We start from the raw sequence: 21343 nt of genomic DNA on the forward strand, positions 1-21343 counted from the left end.
CATACTCCATATCGACCCCAAGCGAGCGCCAAAGTTGAGAGAATGAATGGTACTATTAAGAATAAATTGGGTAAAGTTACGGCCGAAAACGGGTTATTATGGGCAAAAGCACTGCCCATTGTGCTGTATAGCATTAGAACCACTCCCAGGGCTCCGCTTAACCTGTCCCCCTTCGAGATATTGTTTGGCCGGCAGTCACACGTCATGATAGACCCACAAGATGATCTAAAATGTAACAATGAACTAACTGTGCAATATATCCTGAAACTAAACAAACAGCTGAGGAAACAGCAAAAGGAATTGAACTTGTTGACACCTAACATGCCTGTTGAGAACTGTCATAATCTTAAACCAGGAGACTTTGTTATGATCCGCAATTTTTACGCTCAGGTTGTTTGATAGACCGTTGGGAAGGACCATACCAAGTCTTGTTGACCAGCACTATAAAAGTCAGAGAGAGAGAGACTTGGATACATTTGTCCCACTGCAAGAAAGCCAGAAACCCGGAAGTTCCTTGTGTAGAGAGCGAAAGAGAAGAAATATCGCTAGAGGCATTGTTCCGGGAGGATTGAAAAGCAGCCAAGGTCAAGCAACCTGTATGAGCTAATTAAAGGACAGAGCAATAAAAGACCCCTGGTAAAGAGGATGGAAGGACTACAAGCAACAGGTTCATGGTTCTATTTTTGTTCCCTTGTTTTCTTTTTCTTTTTCCACCCAAGGACATTCTGTGGCTGCCAAACCCTAGAGCGAATAGAGCGGAGCTCTGAAAGTGTACTAATCAACCCAGATTAGGGTGAGGTAGAATCCCTAAGTAAGCCTGATACTTTGCCCATAACCGGAGATGGTAAGAGGTATGAGGGACACGTGGTTCAAGGGCAATGTGATGAGTTATTGTCTGGTGAATACTGTGTTTGTAGATATTGTCAACCAAAAATGGAAGAGGAATGCATCCAGAGATGTCAGTCGATGAATAAGGTGACAACGGGCCGACATCCTCTGAGTGATTACCACTCATTAGTGGGTAAGGTCTTAAACCAAACAGAATGCTGGGTGTGTTCGCAAGTACTACACAAAAAGAGTAATGTAGGCCTAGTCCCATATCCATTAAAGATATCAGAGATAAGTGTCTTAAATAAAGGGAGGCCACTGGATAAGAAATACCTGCATACCAGGTCCCCTAGCCTTAGACTACACCCATACCAGGTGGATAAGTCCCTGGTGTGTATGAACTTCTCTAGTTCCAGACAGATTGGTACTTGGGAAGTGACATGGTACAACCAGACGATAACTTACTCCCAACGCCCAGATGGAGAGCCTATTGATAAGGAATTGCTGTTGAAAATCCGCACCAGTGGAAGACATTATAAATATATTTATACTGTAAAGAAAAACAAAATGGTGGCTGGCAGAATATCTGCAGGCTATTGTGATATGACCCTACAACCAGAAACTTGTGAAGAACAGGTCAGGGAGCAGGGGACGGGAATGTTTCTATGGATAATGTGCGGTAAGATTATGAAATATTCTGTCCCGTATTTTTTCCCTGATGACTTTTTTTATATTTGTGGTAGAAGGGCATACAAATGGCTCTCCATGAACTACATTGGAATTTGTTATTTAGGTAGATTGTTGCCCGAAGTTATGACCCTTACCCATGATGAAATGGTAAGCATACACCAAGGTATACCTCCTCCTTACACTCATACTCATTATGACCAAATCCACAAGAGGGATTTAACAATCAGAAAGGAACCCATAGCCTCAGAATTGATACATGAATCATTCGGTATCCAACTCCTAATTGCATTAGACATTACCCATACTGCCAGAGGAGTCATAAATTTTAAGTACATTCAAGCACTAGCAGGCTTGATAGACAACATTACGGAGATTTATGATGACACTTTCAGATACACTGGAAAGGAGGTGCAAGCTTATAAAAGAGAGCTAGTTCAACATCGGATGGTGTTGAACTATCTGACAGCATTGACAGGAGGATATTGTGTCACCCTCTCCACACAGTTTGGGGTTAAGTGTTGCACGTATATTACTAACAATACTGAAGACCCAGAAGAAATCATCGACCATCGGATGGATGAGATTCTTCAGCTTAAATGGGAGTTCAGGAGGGAGCACAATATCAGCCTGGCAGAAGTAGGTGACAAGGTCAGCAGATGGACCTCCTGGTTGAACCCAATGCATTAGTTCTCTGGGTTAGGAGAATGGGCACAAGGTATTATAGCCAGAATCGGAAAACAACTCCTTTGTGTCTGTGGTGCCATCATAGTCTTTGTGTTATTGTTTCAGTGTGTTAATATGTTGACCCGGGGAAAAACCAAACATACTGAAATCATGAGTGTAAGAACGAGGGATTCAGAGGAAGACAAGGGTTTGGTATATGACAATAATATCGAAACCATTACCCATTAAAGGATACCATGTCTGAAAAAATGTATATATTGTAACTTACCCTGTTTTTATTTTTATCCCAAACCTGTACATTAGCCTTCGTCACCCTGAGTAAATTGTTAGATAAATGTGGTCCCTCGTTTATCCATAATCCAGGATTGGCCAAGCGCAGATGGTTTACTCCCCTTTTATGTTTTAAATTCAGAGATCCCAAGTTGTTTCTGTTAGGATTATAAATTTATTTTGTCTTTTTAGGAAAATTTTGAGCTGTGCGTTTTATATTTACTGTCAATGGGTGGACTGTTAAAGTCGAACGGCATACACGCCATTTCAGATTGGTATGGCCGCCATTTTGGTTCGCAGAGTTACGCAAATAAAGTATAAAACCCAAGTTCTGTGTAGTGAAGCGAACCTTGAGCGCAGCCATACTAATACACATAAATTCATATCCCACACTTACATGAAATAAAATATAGTTAAATGTAGGTTTAGTTCACAACACATAGTTTAACCAATATTACATGCTATACATGTTTAGTATCTTTATGTTCCGTGTCCTATGCGCAGCACTCCTGTCTTAGCGAAAAGTTTGCAAGTCCTAATGTCTGATAATTACGGACAAAATCCATAAACTATGTACTTTTTCCATATGAACTGAGGAAGACAAAGGATCAAGTTGTAACCGGTTCTTGAGGTTGATTTATGGCCCCCTATGACGATGCCAACAGACAAAGGACACCGAAGTACATTCCCTCTGCACCAATCCACCTTAAGTGCATTTCCTTTGCTCCAATCCACGAGGACCTGACTTTTGAACCCTTGACCAATGGAAACTACCTTTGACCCCTCTTTGTGTGGACACTATAAAAGTAGCGATCCCTGGGCTGGATCGGTCACTTCTTCACTGCTTTTCCCCTCCATCCTGACCGGGCTAAGTTCTATTAGAACCTAGCGAGTTCGACCGGACTGCGCTGCGCATTTAGATGAGACGGTAAACGGTTGCATTACTTTTTGTTTATTTCTATAGTTATGGCTGATTGTATTTTGTATCTGTTTCTTTTCCCCCTAGTAGTGTAAAGCATATTTAGTATTGTTAAACCAACTGTATCTTGTGTTATACTTTGTTCTTCTTTCTGTAACCCACTGCTGTCCGCTAGGGACTAAATACATTATTTGGAGACTCTATCTCCTTACTTTTGAGTTAAACCCTTGCCTTGACTTTTATTCGCATTTAGCGACTAAGGTGTAATACGTACATTGACCTTAAAAGGTGTACACAGTTTGGGTACTAAGTACAGTGAAAGGATACTGAATTATAAGTGTCGGTCTAGCGTGTATTATACACGAGAAAGGTTCGCTACGCTGCGCTACACTTTGTTCACACGTAGCTAGGAGTAAAGGGTCAGCAGGTCACGGACAGAGTATGTAAACCACGCACTTCACTTGTTATCCGTCTGGTTATATTTATATCGACATTGATACTACCTACTACCATATATTTAATTCCAGTCCGCTGGTGCCTACCTACTACCATATATTTAATTCCAGTCCGCTGGTGCCTACCTACTGCCATATATATAATTCCAGCCGGCTGGTGCCTACCTACTGCAGTATATATAATTCCAGTCCGCTAGTGTTTACCTACTGCTGTATATAATTCCAGTCCACTGGTGACTACTTACTGCTGTATATAATTCTAGTCTGCTGGTGCCTACCTACTACCATATATTTAATTACAGTCCGCTGGTGCCTATTTACTGCCGTATATATAATTCCAGTCCGCTGGAGCCTACCTACTGCTGTATATAATTCCAGTCCGCTGGTGCCTACCTACTACCATATATTTAATTCCAGTCCGCTGGTGCCTACCTACTGCGGTATATATAATTCCAGTCCACTGGTGCCTACCTACTACCATATATTTAATTCCAGTCCGCTGGTGCCTACCTACTACCATATATTTAATTCCAGTCCGCTGGTGCCTACCTACTGCCATATATATAATTCCAGCCGGCTGGTGCCTACCTACTGCAGTATATATAATTCCAGTCCGCTAGTGTTTACCTACTGCTGTATATAATTCCAGTCCACTGGTGACTACTTACTGCTGTATATAATTCTAGTCTGCTGGTGCCTACCTACTACCATATATTTAATTACAGTCCGCTGGTGCCTATTTACTGCCGTATATATAATTCCAGTCCGCTGGTGCCTACCTACTGCTGTATATAATTCCAGTCCGCTGGTGCCTACCTACTACCATATATTTAATTCCAGTCCGCTGGTGCCTACCTACTGCGGTATATATAATTCCAGTCCACTGGTGCCTACCTACTACCATATATTTAATTCCAGTCCGCTGGTGCCTACCTACTGCTGTATATAATTCCAGTCGGCTGGTGCCTACCTACTACCATATATTTAATTCCAGCCTGCTGGTGCCTACCTTCTACCATATATTTAATTCCAGTCCGCTGGTGCCTATCTACTGCCGTATATATAATTCCAGTCCGCTGGTGCCTACCTACTGCTGTATATAATTCCAGTCCGCTGGTGTCTACCTACAACCATATATTTAATTCCAGTCCGCTGGTGCCTACCTACTGCAGTATATATAATTCCAGTCCGCTGGTGCCTACCTACTACCATATATTTAATTCCAGTCCGCTGGTGCCTACCTACTGCTGTATATAATTCCAGTCCGCTGGTGCCTACCTACTACCATATATTTAATTCCAGTCCGTTGGTGCCTATCTACTGCGGTATATATAATTCCAGTCCGCTGGTGCCTACCTACTACCATATATTTAATTCCAGTCCGCTGGTGCCTACCTACCGCAGTATATATAATTCCAGGCCGCAGGTGCCTACGTACTGCAGTATATAATTCAAGTCCGCTGGTGCCTACCTACTACCATATATAATTCCAGTCCACTGGTGCCTACCTACTGCCGTATATAATAATATAATAATATAATAGTGTTTACCTACTGCTGTATATAATTCCAGTCCACTGGTGACTACTTACTGCTGTATATAATTCTAGTCTGCTGGTGCCTACCTACTACCATATATTTAATTACAGTCCGCTGGTGCCTATTTACTGCCATATATATAATTCCAGTCCGCTGGTGCCTACCTACTGCTGTATATAATTCCAGTCCGCTGGTGCCTACCTACTACCATATATTTAATTCCAGTCCGCTGGTGCCTACCTACTGCGGTATATATAATTCCAGTCCACTGGTGCCTACCTACTACCATATATTTAATTCCAGTCCGCTGGTGCCTACCTACTGCTGTATATAATTCCAGTCGGCTGGTGCCTACCTACTACCATATATTTAATTCCAGCCTGCTGGTGCCTACCTTCTACCATATATTTAATTCCAGTCCGCTGGTGCCTATCTACTGCCGTATATATAATTCCAGTCCGCTGGTGCCTACCTACTGCTGTATATAATTCCAGTCCGCTGGTGTCTACCTACAACCATATATTTAATTCCAGTCCGCTGGTGCCTACCTACTGCAGTATATATAATTCCAGTCCGCTGGTGCCTACCTACTACCATATATTTAATTCCAGTCCGCTGGTGCCTACCTACTGCTGTATATAATTCCAGTCCGCTGGTGCCTACCTACTACCATATATTTAATTCCAGTCCGTTGGTGCCTATCTACTGCGGTATATATAATTCCAGTCCACTGGTACCTACCTACTACCATATATTTAATTCCAGTCCGCTGGTGCCTACCTACCGCAGTATATATAATTCCAGGCCGCAGGTGCCTACGTACTGCAGTATATAATTCAAGTCCGCTGGTGCCTACCTACTACCATATATAATTCCAGTCCACTGGTGCCTACCTACTGCCGTATATATAATTCCAGTCCGCTGGTGCCTACCTACTGCTAAAATATATAATTCCAGTCCGCTGGTGCCTACCTACTGCCATATATTTAATTCCAGTCCGCTGGTGCCTACCTACTGCCGTATATATAATTCCAGTCCGCTGGTGCCTACCTACTGCCATATATTTATTTACAGTCCGCTGGAGCCTACCTACTGCAGTATATAATTTCAGACCGCTGGTGCCAACCTAATGCCGTATATTTAATTCTAGTCCGCTGTTGCCTACCTCCTGCAGTATATATAAATCCAGTCCACTGGCGCCTGCCTACTGCTGTATATTTTATTCTAGTCCGCTGGTGACTACCAACTGCCGTATATAATTCCAGTCTGCTGGTGCCTATCTACTGCCATATATATTATTCCAGTCCACTGGTGACTACCTACTGCCATATATATAATTTCAGTCCATTGGTGCCTACCTACTGCTGCATCTTTCGTTCCTGTCCGCTGGTGCCTACCTACTGCAGTATATAATTCCAGTCCGCTGGTGACTTCTTACTGCTGTATATAATTCCAGTCCGTTGGTGCCTACCTACTACCATATATTTAATTCCAGTCCGCTGGTGCCTATCTACTGCCATATATATAATTCCAGTCCGCTGGTGCCTACCTACTGCTGTATATAATTCCAGTCCGCTGGTGCCTACCTACTACCATATATTTAATTCCAGTCCGCTGGTGCCTACCTACTGCAGTATATATAATTCCAGTCCGCTGGTGCCTACCTACTACGATATATTTAATTCCAGTGCGATGGTGCCTACCTACTGCTGTATATAATTCAAGTCCGCTGGTGCCTACCTACTACCATATATTTAATTCCAGTCGGCTGGTGCCTATCTACTACCATATATATAATTCCAGTCCGCTGGTGCCTACCTACTGCTGTATATAATTCCAGTCCGCTGGTGCCTACCTACTACCATATATTTAATTCCAGTCCGCTGGTGCCTACCTACTACCATGTATTTAATTCCAGTCCGCTGGTGCCTACCTACTGCTCTATATAATTCCAGTCCGCTGGTGCCTACCTACTACCAAATATTTAATTCCAGTCCGCTGGTGCCTACCTACTGCGGTATATATAATTCCAGTCCGCTGGTGCCTACCTACTACCATATATTTAATTCCAGTCCGCTGGTGCCTACCTACTGCTGTATATAATTCCAGTCGGCTGGTGCCTACCTACTACCATATATTTAATTCCAGCCTGCTGGTGCCTACCTTCTACCATATATTTAATTCCAGTCCGCTGGTGCCTATCTACTGCCGTATATATAATTCCAGTCCGCTGGTGCCTACCTACTGCTGTATATAATTCCAGTCCGCTGGTGTCTACCTACAACCATATATTTAATTCCAGTCCGCTGGTGCCTACCTACTGCAGTATATATAATTCCAGTCCGCTGGTGCCTACCTACTACCATATATTTAATTCCAGTCCGCTGGTGCCTACCTACTGCTGTATATAATTCCAGTCCACTGGTGCCTACCTACTACCATATATTTAATTCCAGTCCGTTGGTGCCTATCTACTGCGGTATATATAATTCCAGTCCGCTGGTGCCTACCTACTACCATATATTTAATTCCAGTCCGCTGGTGCCTACCTACCGCAGTATATATAATTCCAGGCCGCAGGTGCCTACGTACTGCAGTATATAATTCAAGTCCGCTGGTGCCTACCTACTACCATATATAATTCCAGTCCACTGGTGCCTACCTACTGCCGTATATAATAATATAATAATATAATAGTGTTTACCTACTGCTGTATATAATTCCAGTCCACTGGTGACTACTTACTGCTGTATATAATTCTAGTCTGCTGGTGCCTACCTACTACCATATATTTAATTACAGTCCGCTGGTGCCTATTTACTGCCATATATATAATTCCAGTCCGCTGGTGCCTACCTACTGCTGTATATAATTCCAGTCCGCTGGTGCCTACCTACTACCATATATTTAATTCCAGTCCGCTGGTGCCTACCTACTGCGGTATATATAATTCCAGTCCACTGGTGCCTACCTACTACCATATATTTAATTCCAGTCCGCTGGTGCCTACCTACTGCTGTATATAATTCCAGTCGGCTGGTGCCTACCTACTACCATATATTTAATTCCAGCCTGCTGGTGCCTACCTTCTACCATATATTTAATTCCAGTCCGCTGGTGCCTATCTACTGCCGTATATATAATTCCAGTCCGCTGGTGCCTACCTACTGCTGTATATAATTCCAGTCCGCTGGTGTCTACCTACAACCATATATTTAATTCCAGTCCGCTGGTGCCTACCTACTGCAGTATATATAATTCCAGTCCGCTGGTGCCTACCTACTACCATATATTTAATTCCAGTCCGCTGGTGCCTACCTACTGCTGTATATAATTCCAGTCCGCTGGTGCCTACCTACTACCATATATTTAATTCCAGTCCGTTGGTGCCTATCTACTGCGGTATATATAATTCCAGTCCACTGGTACCTACCTACTACCATATATTTAATTCCAGTCCGCTGGTGCCTACCTACCGCAGTATATATAATTCCAGGCCGCAGGTGCCTACGTACTGCAGTATATAATTCAAGTCCGCTGGTGCCTACCTACTACCATATATAATTCCAGTCCACTGGTGCCTACCTACTGCCGTATATATAATTCCAGTCCGCTGGTGCCTACCTACTGCTAAAATATATAATTCCAGTCCGCTGGTGCCTACCTACTGCCATATATTTAATTCCAGTCCGCTGGTGCCTACCTACTGCCGTATATATAATTCCAGTCCGCTGGTGCCTACCTACTGCCATATATTTATTTACAGTCCGCTGGAGCCTACCTACTGCAGTATATAATTTCAGACCGCTGGTGCCAACCTAATGCCGTATATTTAATTCTAGTCCGCTGTTGCCTACCTCCTGCAGTATATATAAATCCAGTCCACTGGCGCCTGCCTACTGCTGTATATTTTATTCTAGTCCGCTGGTGACTACCAACTGCCGTATATAATTCCAGTCTGCTGGTGCCTATCTACTGCCATATATATTATTCCAGTCCACTGGTGACTACCTACTGCCATATATATAATTTCAGTCCATTGGTGCCTACCTACTGCTGCATCTTTCGTTCCTGTCCGCTGGTGCCTACCTACTGCAGTATATAATTCCAGTCCGCTGGTGACTTCTTACTGCTGTATATAATTCCAGTCCGTTGGTGCCTACCTACTACCATATATTTAATTCCAGTCCGCTGGTGCCTATCTACTGCCATATATATAATTCCAGTCCGCTGGTGCCTACCTACTGCTGTATATAATTCCAGTCCGCTGGTGCCTACCTACTACCATATATTTAATTCCAGTCCGCTGGTGCCTACCTACTGCAGTATATATAATTCCAGTCCGCTGGTGCCTACCTACTACGATATATTTAATTCCAGTGCGATGGTGCCTACCTACTGCTGTATATAATTCAAGTCCGCTGGTGCCTACCTACTACCATATATTTAATTCCAGTCGGCTGGTGCCTATCTACTACCATATATATAATTCCAGTCCGCTGGTGCCTACCTACTGCTGTATATAATTCCAGTCCGCTGGTGCCTACCTACTACCATATATTTAATTCCAGTCCGCTGGTGCCTACCTACTACCATGTATTTAATTCCAGTCCGCTGGTGCCTACCTACTGCTCTATATAATTCCAGTCCGCTGGTGCCTACCTACTACCAAATATTTAATTCCAGTCCGCTGGTGCCTACCTACTGCGGTATATATAATTCCAGTCCGCTGGTGCCTACCTACTACCATGTATTTAATTCCAGTCCGCTGGTGCCTACCTACCGCAGTATATATAATTCCAGGCCGCAGGTGCCTACGTACTGCAGTATATAATTCAAGTCCGCTGGTGCCTACCTACTACCATATATAATTCCAGTCCACTGGTGCCTACCTACTGTCGTATATATAATTCCAGTCCGCTGGTGCCTAGCTACTACGTATATATATAATTCCAGTCCGCTGGTGCCTACCTACTACCGTATATATAATTCCAGTCCGCTGGTGCTAACCTACTGCCGTATATATAATTCCAGTCAGCTGGTGCCTACCTACTGCTAAAATATATAATTCCAGTCCGCTGGTGCCTACCTACTACCATATATTTAATTCCAGTCCGCTGGTGCCTATCTACTGCCGTATATATAATTCCAGTCCGCTGGTGCCTACCTACTGCTGTATATAATTCCAGTCCGCTGGTGCCTACCTACTACCATATATTTAATTCCAGTCCGCTGGTGCCTACCTACTGCAGTATATATAATTCCAGTCCGCTGGTGCCTACCTACTACCATATATTTAATTCCAGTCCGCTGGTGCCTACCTACTGCTGTATATAATTCCAGCTAGCTGGTGCCTACCTACTACCATATATTTAATTCCAGTCCGCTGGTGCCTACCTACCGCAGTATATATAATTCCAGGCCGCAGGTGCCTACGTACTGCAGTATATAATTCAAGTCCGCTGGTGCCTACCTACTACCATATATAATTCCAGTCCACTGGTGCCTACCTACTGTCGTATATATAATTCCAGTCCGCTGGTGCCTAGCTACTACGTATATATAATTCCAGTCCGCTGGTGCCTACCTACTACCGTATATATAATTCCAGTCCGCTGGTGCCAACCTACTGCCGTATATATAATTCCAGTCCGCTGGTGCCTACCTACTGCTAAAATATATAATTCCAGTCCGCTGGTGCCTCCCTACTGCCATATATATAATTCCAGTCCATTGGTGCCTACCTACTGCCGCATCTTTCATTCCTGTCCGCTGGTGCCTACCTACTGCAATATATAATTCCAGTCCACTGGTGACTACTTACTGCTGTATATAATTCCAGTCCGCTGGTGCCTACCTACTACCATATATTTAATTCCAGTCCGCTGGTGCCTATCTACTGCCGTATATATAATTCCAGTCCGCTGGTGCCTACCTACTGCTGTATATAATTCCAGTCCGCTGGTGCCTACTTACTACCATATATTTAATTCCAGTCCACTGGTGCCTACCTACTGCAGTATATATAATTCCAGTCCGCTGGTGCCTACCTACTACCATATATTTAATTCCAGTCTGCTGGTGCCTACCTACTGCTGTATATAATTCCAGTCCGCTGGTGCCTACCTACTACCATATATTTAATTCCAGTCCGCTGGTGCCTACCTACCGCAGTATATATAATTCCAGGCCGCAGGTGCCTACGTACTGCAGTATATAATTCAAGTCCGCTGGTGCCTACCTACTACCATATATAATTCCAGTCCACTGGTGCCTACCTACTGCCATATATTTAATTCCAGTCCGCTGGTGCCTACCTACTGCCGTATATATAATTCCAGTCCGCTGGTGCCTACCTACTGCCATATATTTAATTCCAGTCCGCTGGTGCCTACCTACTGCAGTATATAATTTCAGACCGCTGGTGCCAACCTAATGCCGTATATTTAATTCTAGTCCGCTGTTGCCTACCTCCTGCAGTATATATAAATCCAGTCCACTGGCGCCTGGTTACTGCTGTATATTTTATTCTAGTCCACTGGTGACTACCAACTGCTGTATATAATTCCAGTCTGCTGGTGCCTACCTACTGCCATATATATTATTCCAGTCCGCTGGTGACTACCTACAGCCATATATATAATTCCAGTCCGTTGGTGCCTACCTACTGCCGCATGTTTAATTCCTGTCCGCTGGTGCCTACCTACTGCAGTATATAATTCCAGTCCACTGGTGCCTACCTACTGCTGTATATATAATTTCAGTCCACTGGTGCCTACCTACTGCCATATATATATAATTCCAGTCTGCTGGTGACTACCAACTGCTGTATATATAATTCCAGTCCGCTGGTGCCTGCCTACTATAGTATATATTATTTCAGTCCGCTGGTGACTACCTACTGCTGTATATAATTCCAGTCCCCTGGTGCCTACCTACTGCAATATATATAATTCCAGTCCACTGTTGACTACCCACTGCCGTACATATACTTCCAGTCTGCTGGTGACTACCGTATATATAATTCCAGTCTGGTGCTGTCCTGTGGTATAATATATTGTATAACTCCACAAAAAAAGGGAGAACCAAAATGTGGAGGATAAAATATGAAAAGATGACGAGCCGCTTCCTCCTAGTTTTGAAGCTGCTGCCGCTATTCATGGCAAAGAACATGAAATGCCATCAACATCGTCTGCCAAGGCCGATGCCCAATGTCATTGTAGAGGGCATGTAAAATCCCAAATGCCACAGTTCAGTAACACAAAGAAAAAAAAATGCAAATCTTTTGAGGAGAAACATAAGCTTGCCAATATGCCATTTAGGACACGGAGTGGCAAGGAAAGGCTATGTTCAGGACTAGTGGTTCAGCTTCACATGACGATCTAAGCCCTCCTTCTCCCCCCTCTAGAAAATGTAAGCAAGTTAAGCTGTCATCAAAAACACAGCAAACAACTCTGCCTTCTAAAGACATGGTATCACAAATCCTCAAGGAGAGTCCAAGAGTGTTGGTGGTTGTGATGGTTGCAATGCCTGACCTTCCCATCACTGTACAGGAAGAGATGGCTCCTTCCACCATTTGCAGTATGCCCTCTGCATATGCTGAAAGGATCACCCACAGTGCCGTTCCTGATATTGATGTTGAAGATTGCACTATTGAAGTACACCAGGAGGAAGATATTGATGTAGCTGGGGGGGGGGGGGGATTATTTTATTTTTGTCTGGACAACAAATGTATTGCCATATGTAGCTTAGGTAAAGCTGCAATAAGCAGGGGATAAGGATATTGGCCACCTAGGAAACATCCTCCCTTATACATCACCTGAAGACCATTCATAATTCAGTGTTTAGTTCAGGAACTGTGGCTAGGATCATAAGCAGTCCGGTGACACCTACATCCCTTGGTCCTGTTGTATTCAAGCACCTGAAGATCCACACCAGCAACTTCCTCCTCGTCAATTTCCTCCTTGATCCAGAGTGTAGGTAGTCCTGCGGCCATGTCACCGGCATGACTCCTCTTCTATCCGGGATTCCTCCGCAGGATCCTGCAGCGCTGCGCCTACTGCTGCTGCGAGTAGGTCTTCATCATCCCAGAGGGGAAGCTGGAAGACTGATACGTCTTTCACTAAGCAATTGACCGTCCAACAGTCATGAGGACGAAGTACAATAGCAGTCATCCTATGGCAAAGCAGATAACTGCTGCCTTGACAGCTATGTTGGTGTTAGATGTGCATCCGGTGTCCGCCATCAGTGGAGTGGGATTTATACGATTGATGGAGGTATTGTGTCCCCAGTACCAAATCCTGTCTAGATTCCACTTCACTCTCCAGCCGTTTGAATTTGCCACATGTGAAGTCAATTCCGACACTGCCAGCTTGAGTCAGGTGATTCCCCTGGTCAGGCTGTTGCAGAAGCAGCTGGAGAAGCAGCTGGAGAAAGAAAGGAGGAGCTAAAGCATTGCGATTCTGCAAAGCATGTAGCTCTTGTGGATGAAGCACTACATACACTTTGCCAGGATACCAGGGTGGTCAGTATGTTAAAGTCAGAGGAATACATTTTTAGCCAGCGTACTCGATCCTTAGTTTAAAGCGTATGTTGTGTCTCTGTTTCCGGCGGACACAAGTCTACAAAGGTGCAAAGACCTGCTGGTCAGGAGATTGTCACCTGAAGCGGACCGAGACATGGTAACAGCTCCTCCATGTCTAGGTTGCTTCAACAAAATGTTGAGAAGATGTTCATTAAAATTAATTATCAATTCTTCAATGAAGACCAGCAATTGCCTCCAGAGGGACCTCTGATTGTGGAGTCCAGCGGAGGCTAATTGATAATCTGTGATGAGGAAGTACACACTGAAGGGGCGAGGAATCAGACGATGACATCTTGCCTCTGTCGAGCCAGTTTGTACAGGGAGCCCAAACAAACCAATAATTTCAGCCACAGTCATGTGGCAGACCGTGTCGCTAAAATGATTGGTTTGTTAAACCGTGCATGTCCTGGTTATACAACATAAGGGTGGAAGGAAGGGCCACTCATCTTGCACCTTTGTTTTCTTTGCATTATGTGCTCTTAAGGGCCTAGTTTTTCAAACTGCCAGGTGCAAGCAAGCGGGCGGTGACTTGACAGCAGGATGTAAGCAGGTAGAGATGGTCAAGGCTTGAGGCAGGGGGTTGGAGGACCAGCCTCAGGACTAGGTTATGCAATGGAAGGGCACGATTTGATGAATAGGTGAGTTTTCAGTGCCTGTTTGAAGCTTTGCAAGATCAGGGAGAGTCTAATGGAGTGAAGGAGTGGGTTCCACTGAAGGGGTGCAGCACGGGCAAAGTCCTGAACTCTAGCATGGGAAGCAGTGATCAGGGTGGAGGAGAGACGATAGTCGTCAGCCAACCATATTAAGCGGGTGGGAGTATAAATTAAGATGAGGTCGGAGATATATGGAGCAGTAGAATTAGAGATGGCCCAGTATGTGAGGGTAAGGAGTTTAAGAGGAATCTGTAGGGAAATGGGAGCCAATGCAGATTTCATTGAAGAGGAATGGCAGAAGTGGAGAGGTGGGAGAGTGAGATAAGCTTAGCCGCTGGGTTAAGGACAGACTGGAGAAGAGCGAGATAGGCCAGTAAGGAGAACATTGTGGTAGTTGAGCCGTTAGATAACTACTGAGTGGATGATAAGTTTAGTTGCACTCTGGGAGAGAAAAGGCCTGATATGACCTGATGACCAATGGCTGATAGGATCTTCCTTGAGTCCTAGTGTATGGTGCCTACCAGCAATTCTATTTTCCTCATTTATAAATTTTTAGATAAATAATAGTAAACATTATTCCTCCCGCTCAAGCTCTACCCAAACTCGGCGGAGCATAGATCATTCCAACTTTGATGAAACCCAGTGACGGTATCTCTTCCAGTCTTCGCAGCTTGCAAAGCACCTCCGTAACTGTAGTGCATCTCCCTGGTCCAGGTGCCTTCTGGAAACTTATTGTAGGTATGGTCAACGCCTGGGGACACCTCTCCATGTTTGACAGAGGGGAAAGGGGTCAGTATTTTACCTAGAACCCACTTGCCTTCGAGTAAATATGTAGATACAAAATAAATCACACACACACATGTTCATTTCCATTTTTTATTTGAAATTAAACAACCACCAAAAGGTGATAAGCCACGTCCCCATTTATACCCCATACATGTATTTATCCTACATGTCTTGCCATAAGGAGTGCGGATGTAAAAAATATTAAAATGATTTGGACAAAACTTTCCTGAATTATCTTTTAGCGCATAATTCCAAAATCCCCAATATGGATGTATAGGTCCGTCCCATCTAAGGACACGGCTCTTGTTTAAGTCAATTTGTTATATTCTTTTCTGCTTATTGTCCTGTGCAAGTCTCTCTGAGTTAAATAGTTCTTTTTATGTGACCCCTTTGAGTGAAATATGAGTTGGAGTAATACCTCTGGGAAGAAAGCTTCACAATTTACATTGTTCCTTTTTATATTCACTTAACAGGAAAGAAACAGAATCCTCCAAACACTACAAGAGACTGGAAAGGAGGGAAATATACAGCGAGTGTCAAAGGAAGGGGAAGAAAGAAACCCACAGAGGAAACAGTATAGAGTTAATTCAATGGGAGTTTAATTAAAAGTTGATAAAGATTATCTGCCAACGAGAAAATGGAGAAGAGTGAATATAGGTTGAGACGGATAATTGGGGATTCAGACAATATTGTGCTAAGATACTGTACTCCCCCATCTTTAAGAAAAGGTCAAATACTTTGATGTGAAAGGACTTTTTCCAGGGAGGTAAATTACAGCATATTATCTAAGGCGGATGGATCAAGGCAACAGAAATAGGGTTGAAGGGGAATAGAAGACGCTAAATATATCCATATATATGTGAAGTAGCTCAATATATAATAAAATAAATTATGTGCATTGTTTTTAATACAAGGAATAAACATTTAAAAAGGAGAACATCAGAGATTTTACTATATATATATATATATATATATATATATATATATATATATATATATATATATATATATATATCACTCAGAGTATGAAGCACAGTAATACAGAGACTGTTCCAAGTAGTCAGTTGAAAACACTTGAAACAGTCTCTGTATTACTGTGTTTCATACTGTGAGTGACATCTTACTATTTGAACTTCATATATATTTATATATATATATATATATATATATATATATATATATATATATATATATATATATATACACACACACACACACATACTCATTCTAGCAACCTGCATCTTTCAAAATCCCGTTCCTCTTTCTCACCTGGGGTGTCGCTATTTGCTTTGGGGCTTATTGTACAGTCGGGCTGTATTGAGATCCAGGCCACAATGTGATGAAGACACCACAGTAGACAGCGACACCTCAGGCAGGAAAGCGGAACTGCAGGGCCATCGCATTCGCCCTGTAATGCACAGAATCTGGATTTGCATACCGTTTGGCTGTTGATTTTGTGCTGTAGATACTGACAATGGTCCACCAGAACAGAAATGTTGATCAACACCTTTTCCCTGGGTTGACCATATATTGGCAGCTGGAATCCTTGCGGTTGACCGATCAGAATTCTACCATTCAGGGAGATTGCGGATAGGGTAAAAATGGACAGGAAATAAACAACAATCTGGATTTCTCCCTAGATATAAGTATAGCAATCGTGCTTATCTAATGTGCTTAGTTACAGATATATAAAGCACTATCTAAAGCACATTTTACATCCGGATAATTGCCCTGCAGTAGAAGGATCGGATACGGTTTATCAATCGATCCTTTAGTTTCCTGTAGCTAGTCCGTGTGGCCTGACCAGTTGTGAAAACTGTTAGTTTAATTGTTAATGCTTAGAACATGCGGTTACCAGGTGCTACATGTCAGGCAGGAGTGTAGATACTAGCTGTATGAAGGAGACATTTAAATCCAACATAAAAAGGTGAGACTGTGACACCTATTCTTTAAAACAGTAGTTCTCAAACTCGGTCCCCAGGACCCCACACAGTTCACATGACAGGTGCAATCGTTACTGACTGACACATTTTAAAAGATCCACAGGTGGAAATAATTATGTCACTTGTGATTCTGTGAGGAGACCTGCAAAACATGCGCTGCGTAGGGTCCTGAGGACCGACTTTGAGAACCTGTGCTTTAAAAGATACTGTAATCTCTCACAATTCACTACCAGAGGTTGCTCTAGTGCATAGCTATTTTAGACTTAAATGGGAATTAAGAAGTAAAATATATAAAAGACAAATAAATTTTAAAAAAACAAAAACAAAAAAGAAACAAAACTGTAGATAGATCCTCTATACATAAATAATATATATCTATTCGTAAAAGTCATTTGATTTTTGGTTCTACATAAAATTTGACTCCATCATGGACATTATACGAGTGTAATGCTCGCGTGCTGAATTTCAACTCTTCTGGCCCAAAAGGGGCCTCGTGGTCCAAGTAATAAAGCCGCATTTTGTTTGTGGACAGCTGTAGTAAAGTCTTAAGTTGCTTTTTGAATTCAGCCACAGTCTGATCGAGCCGGATACTTATGTTCTGTACTTTCTCCTCAAAGTGAATGTCAACACTGGCTTTGTTCTGTGGGCGAAGGTCAACCTCAGCTAGCGGCTCCAGCTTGCCGTATTTCCTCACCAGCTCCTGGTACCTGGAGGACAAAAATCACAGCGTCAAAAAATTCTCTGTCACTCTACAAGCTCTGCATTCACTACACAAATCAAAAGCATTTTCTCTCTCCATTCATTTCACCAAAGGAGTAATACTGTATGTGACTTGCAGGCAAAATCAAATGGCCAATCATGACCATCCAACCAAAGCTGACCTGTCATTCCCAGGAAAGGACAATTTGCCTGATAGAAATATAGGCGCAAATCCCGCGGTCTGTGTACATCTCTGATGGTTACTGGTCTGTGCATGCAAGGGATCTGTACTGCGAGATTGCTCACAGCGCCCCCTAAGTGGCAGTGCTATTTGCCGATGACGTGGGACACATATCAAAAATAGGGGCATGTTGCCGCTGTTTTTTGGGGTGCTAAATCCAGGGCCTGTGCCTTCTGATACAGATCTTTTATCCTGGAAGCATGAAAACACTGGCCGACCTGATTATCCCGAGCTACTCGGAAAGCAGAGTGATCCGAAGCTGCGCAACACAGAAGCCGCCAGGAGGAGTCTCCTTACAAAAGATGCCTCCTATTGCGCAGCAGCTGCGTCCCTGTCTGAATCAGGCCCAATGTTATCTGTACTTACCTTTTTAAAGAATAACAAATATTCCACATTAAGGGCAGCACAAGATTCTACAGAAGCAACAGCTACCCAATCACATGCTGCCGTGTCCGAGCCACGACTCCGCCTTGCAGTTCACGTTCACGTACATATTAGGGCATATTGGTGGTTCAACCTATTTCCCAATAGCCCCCACAAATGCATACATGCAAAAGTGTACGACGGCATGAGATGCCCTTATGAGCAGGAATATCACAATGGAGCTAATTCAGCCCTGTCACCTATGGTGGGGGACGTAGCGCGCTCCTTTGGTGATATTTTCAATCGCCGGGGCGCTCGCTGCCTGATTAACAGGCAGGTGGTGTTCCGGGGGTGGAAAACCAGTGTATCATGGGTGTGCCCTCAAAAACGGTGGACGTGACAATAGAAACGCTGGGCAGGCCCCAGGGAATGCAGGCATTCCCCTGCCTGCTCGGGGTGGGACGTCAGCGCCCACCCCAATCCGGACTTCAGCGTGCAGCAGAATAGTAAGCCCTGGGCTACCGTTCTGCTGCCAACAGACGAAAAGTCATTCGATGGTGAGCAACCTTCAAATGAGGGGATTCGGGCGACATCCGTTCGCCGGGGTGGCGTTAACCTACTCGCTAGGCTCCAAACATACGCAGCCTAGCGAGTAGGTGTGAATTACCTCCAATATCCATTTTTAAGCCTTGGATTACGGGGAGAGATTTCCGGCATATCTTAAATGGAGACTTCATGGAAAGGGTTTAACATAAAACTGACACAAAATTGAGGGAACCGGCACTGTGTAAGTCAGTAATATGAGGATTCACAGGGGAGAATGGCCCAGCCATTTGCAACCGGAGATGGAGGTAGTTTGGAATCGCACACTGGTTCTATGAACTGGAAAGACTCAACCATTAATCACTGCACAAGACCCACTGGTGTCTCTTTTTCACATTGCACAGATGGGGAGATATGAACAAAGGATTCATTGACAGCAGAGAGCTTGGGCTCTGCCTGGAGTCTCGGAACTTGCAGCAGCGGCAGCTTATAGTTGTGATGCCCCTAACCTATAAGGAATACATCGGGGATGACTAAACCTGGATACTAATTGTAGCATCTCTTCCAGAAACACAGATTTCTGTAGCAATTACTGCAATGCCTATTGTGGCCAGCCTCCTCACATTACACTGACTACCATTCTACCAAATACTAATTTGAACACTTCCGAAGAAACCACATTACACGGTGTGGTACTGTGCTGACTGTAGAGGTCCCCTGCACGGTCACTGCTAGGCTGCACTAGGCTCATTCCTCTTCTAGGATTACTAAGCGATCGTAGAATTGCTGGCACTGAGACTGGGCCGCCTTTCTGATGCCTCAACAGTGCTGGTCTAAAGAAACTAGCTTGCGATGTAGAGACACAGCAGGGGTGAGGAGGGATGCAGCTGGAAATAATGGAAATTACCTCCCAGATGGGAACCTTTCACCAATCTGAACGGTAATGCGGTGGAGAATCTTTGGTCTGTGTAATTTAATACTTAAGAAACAATTCAATTCAGTTAAAAATGGGATGATGCTCACTAGCGCAACGTTCTGCTGTGCACATAATGCACTCCATGCTATCCTCCTAACCAGGCCTGTACTCCATAATATACTCCTAACTGTGCCTGTACTCCATGCTATCCTTCTAACCGCACCTGTACTCCATGCTATCCTCCTAACTGCGCCTGTACTCCATGCTATCCTCCTAACTGGGCCTGTAATCCATGCTATCCTCCTAACCAGGCCTGTACTCCATGCTATCCTCCTAACTGCTCCTGTACTCCATGCTATCTTCCTAACCGCGCCTGTACTCCATGCTATCCTCCTAACCGCTTCTGTACACCATGCTATCCTCCTAACCAGGCCTGTACTCCATGCTATCCTCCTAACTGCGCCTGTACTCCATGCTATCCTCCTAACCGCTTCTGTACACCATGCTATCCTCCTAACTGCTCCTGTACTCCATGCTATCTTCCTAACCGCGCCTGTACTCCATGCTATCCTCCTAACTGCTCCTGTACTCCATGCTATCTTCCTAACCGCGCCTGTACTCCATGCTATCCTCCTAACCGCACCTGTACTCCATGCTATCCTCCTAACCGCGCCTGTACTCCATGCTATCTTCCTAACCGCGCCTGTACTCCATGCTATCCTCCTAACCGCGCCTGTACTCCATGCTATCCTCCTAACCGCACCTGTACTCCATGCTATCCTCCTAACCGCGCCTGTACTCCATGCTATCCTCCTAACCGCGCCTGTACTCCATGCTATCCTCCTAACCGCGCCTGTACTCCATGCTATCCTCCTAACCGCGCCTGTACTCCATGCTATCCTCCTAACCGCGCCTGTACTCCATGCTATCCTCCTAACTGCTCCTGTACTCCATGCTATCTTCCTAACCGCGCCTGTACTCCATGCTATCCTCCTAACCGCGCCTGTACTCCATGCTATCCTCCTAACTGCTCCTGTACTCCATGCTATCTTCCTAACCGCGCCTGTACTCCATGCTATCTTCCTAACCGCACCTGTACTCCATGCTATCCTCCTAACCGCGCCTGTACTCCATGCTATCCTCCTAACCGCTTCTGTACACCATGCTATCCTCCTAACCGCGCCTGTACTCCATGCTATCCTCCTAACCGCTTCTGTACACCATGCTATCC

The 21343-nt window shown here is 44.2% G+C and overlaps 1 protein-coding gene across 2 annotated transcripts in view; it reads right to left on the minus strand.

Moving 5' to 3' along the window:
* Positions 1 to 15483: 15483 nt before the first annotated feature.
* Positions 15484 to 21343, minus strand: part of TBCEL (tubulin folding cofactor E like) — a 45158-nt gene continuing 39298 nt past the window's right edge. For both annotated transcript variants that reach the window (XM_083163051.1, XM_083163050.1), the window contains exon 8: positions 15484 to 18057. In XM_083163051.1, the coding sequence (XP_083019177.1) occupies positions 17739 to 18057 (319 nt within the window). In that variant the 3' untranslated portion in view covers positions 15484 to 17738. The remainder of the gene's footprint in view (positions 18058 to 21343) is intronic.

The sequence above is a fragment of the Crinia signifera genome, chromosome 19 (assembly GCF_055691185.1).
Source record: "Crinia signifera chromosome 19, ASM5569118v1, whole genome shotgun sequence".
In the NCBI taxonomy this organism is placed as follows: domain Eukaryota; kingdom Metazoa; phylum Chordata; class Amphibia; order Anura; family Myobatrachidae; genus Crinia; species Crinia signifera.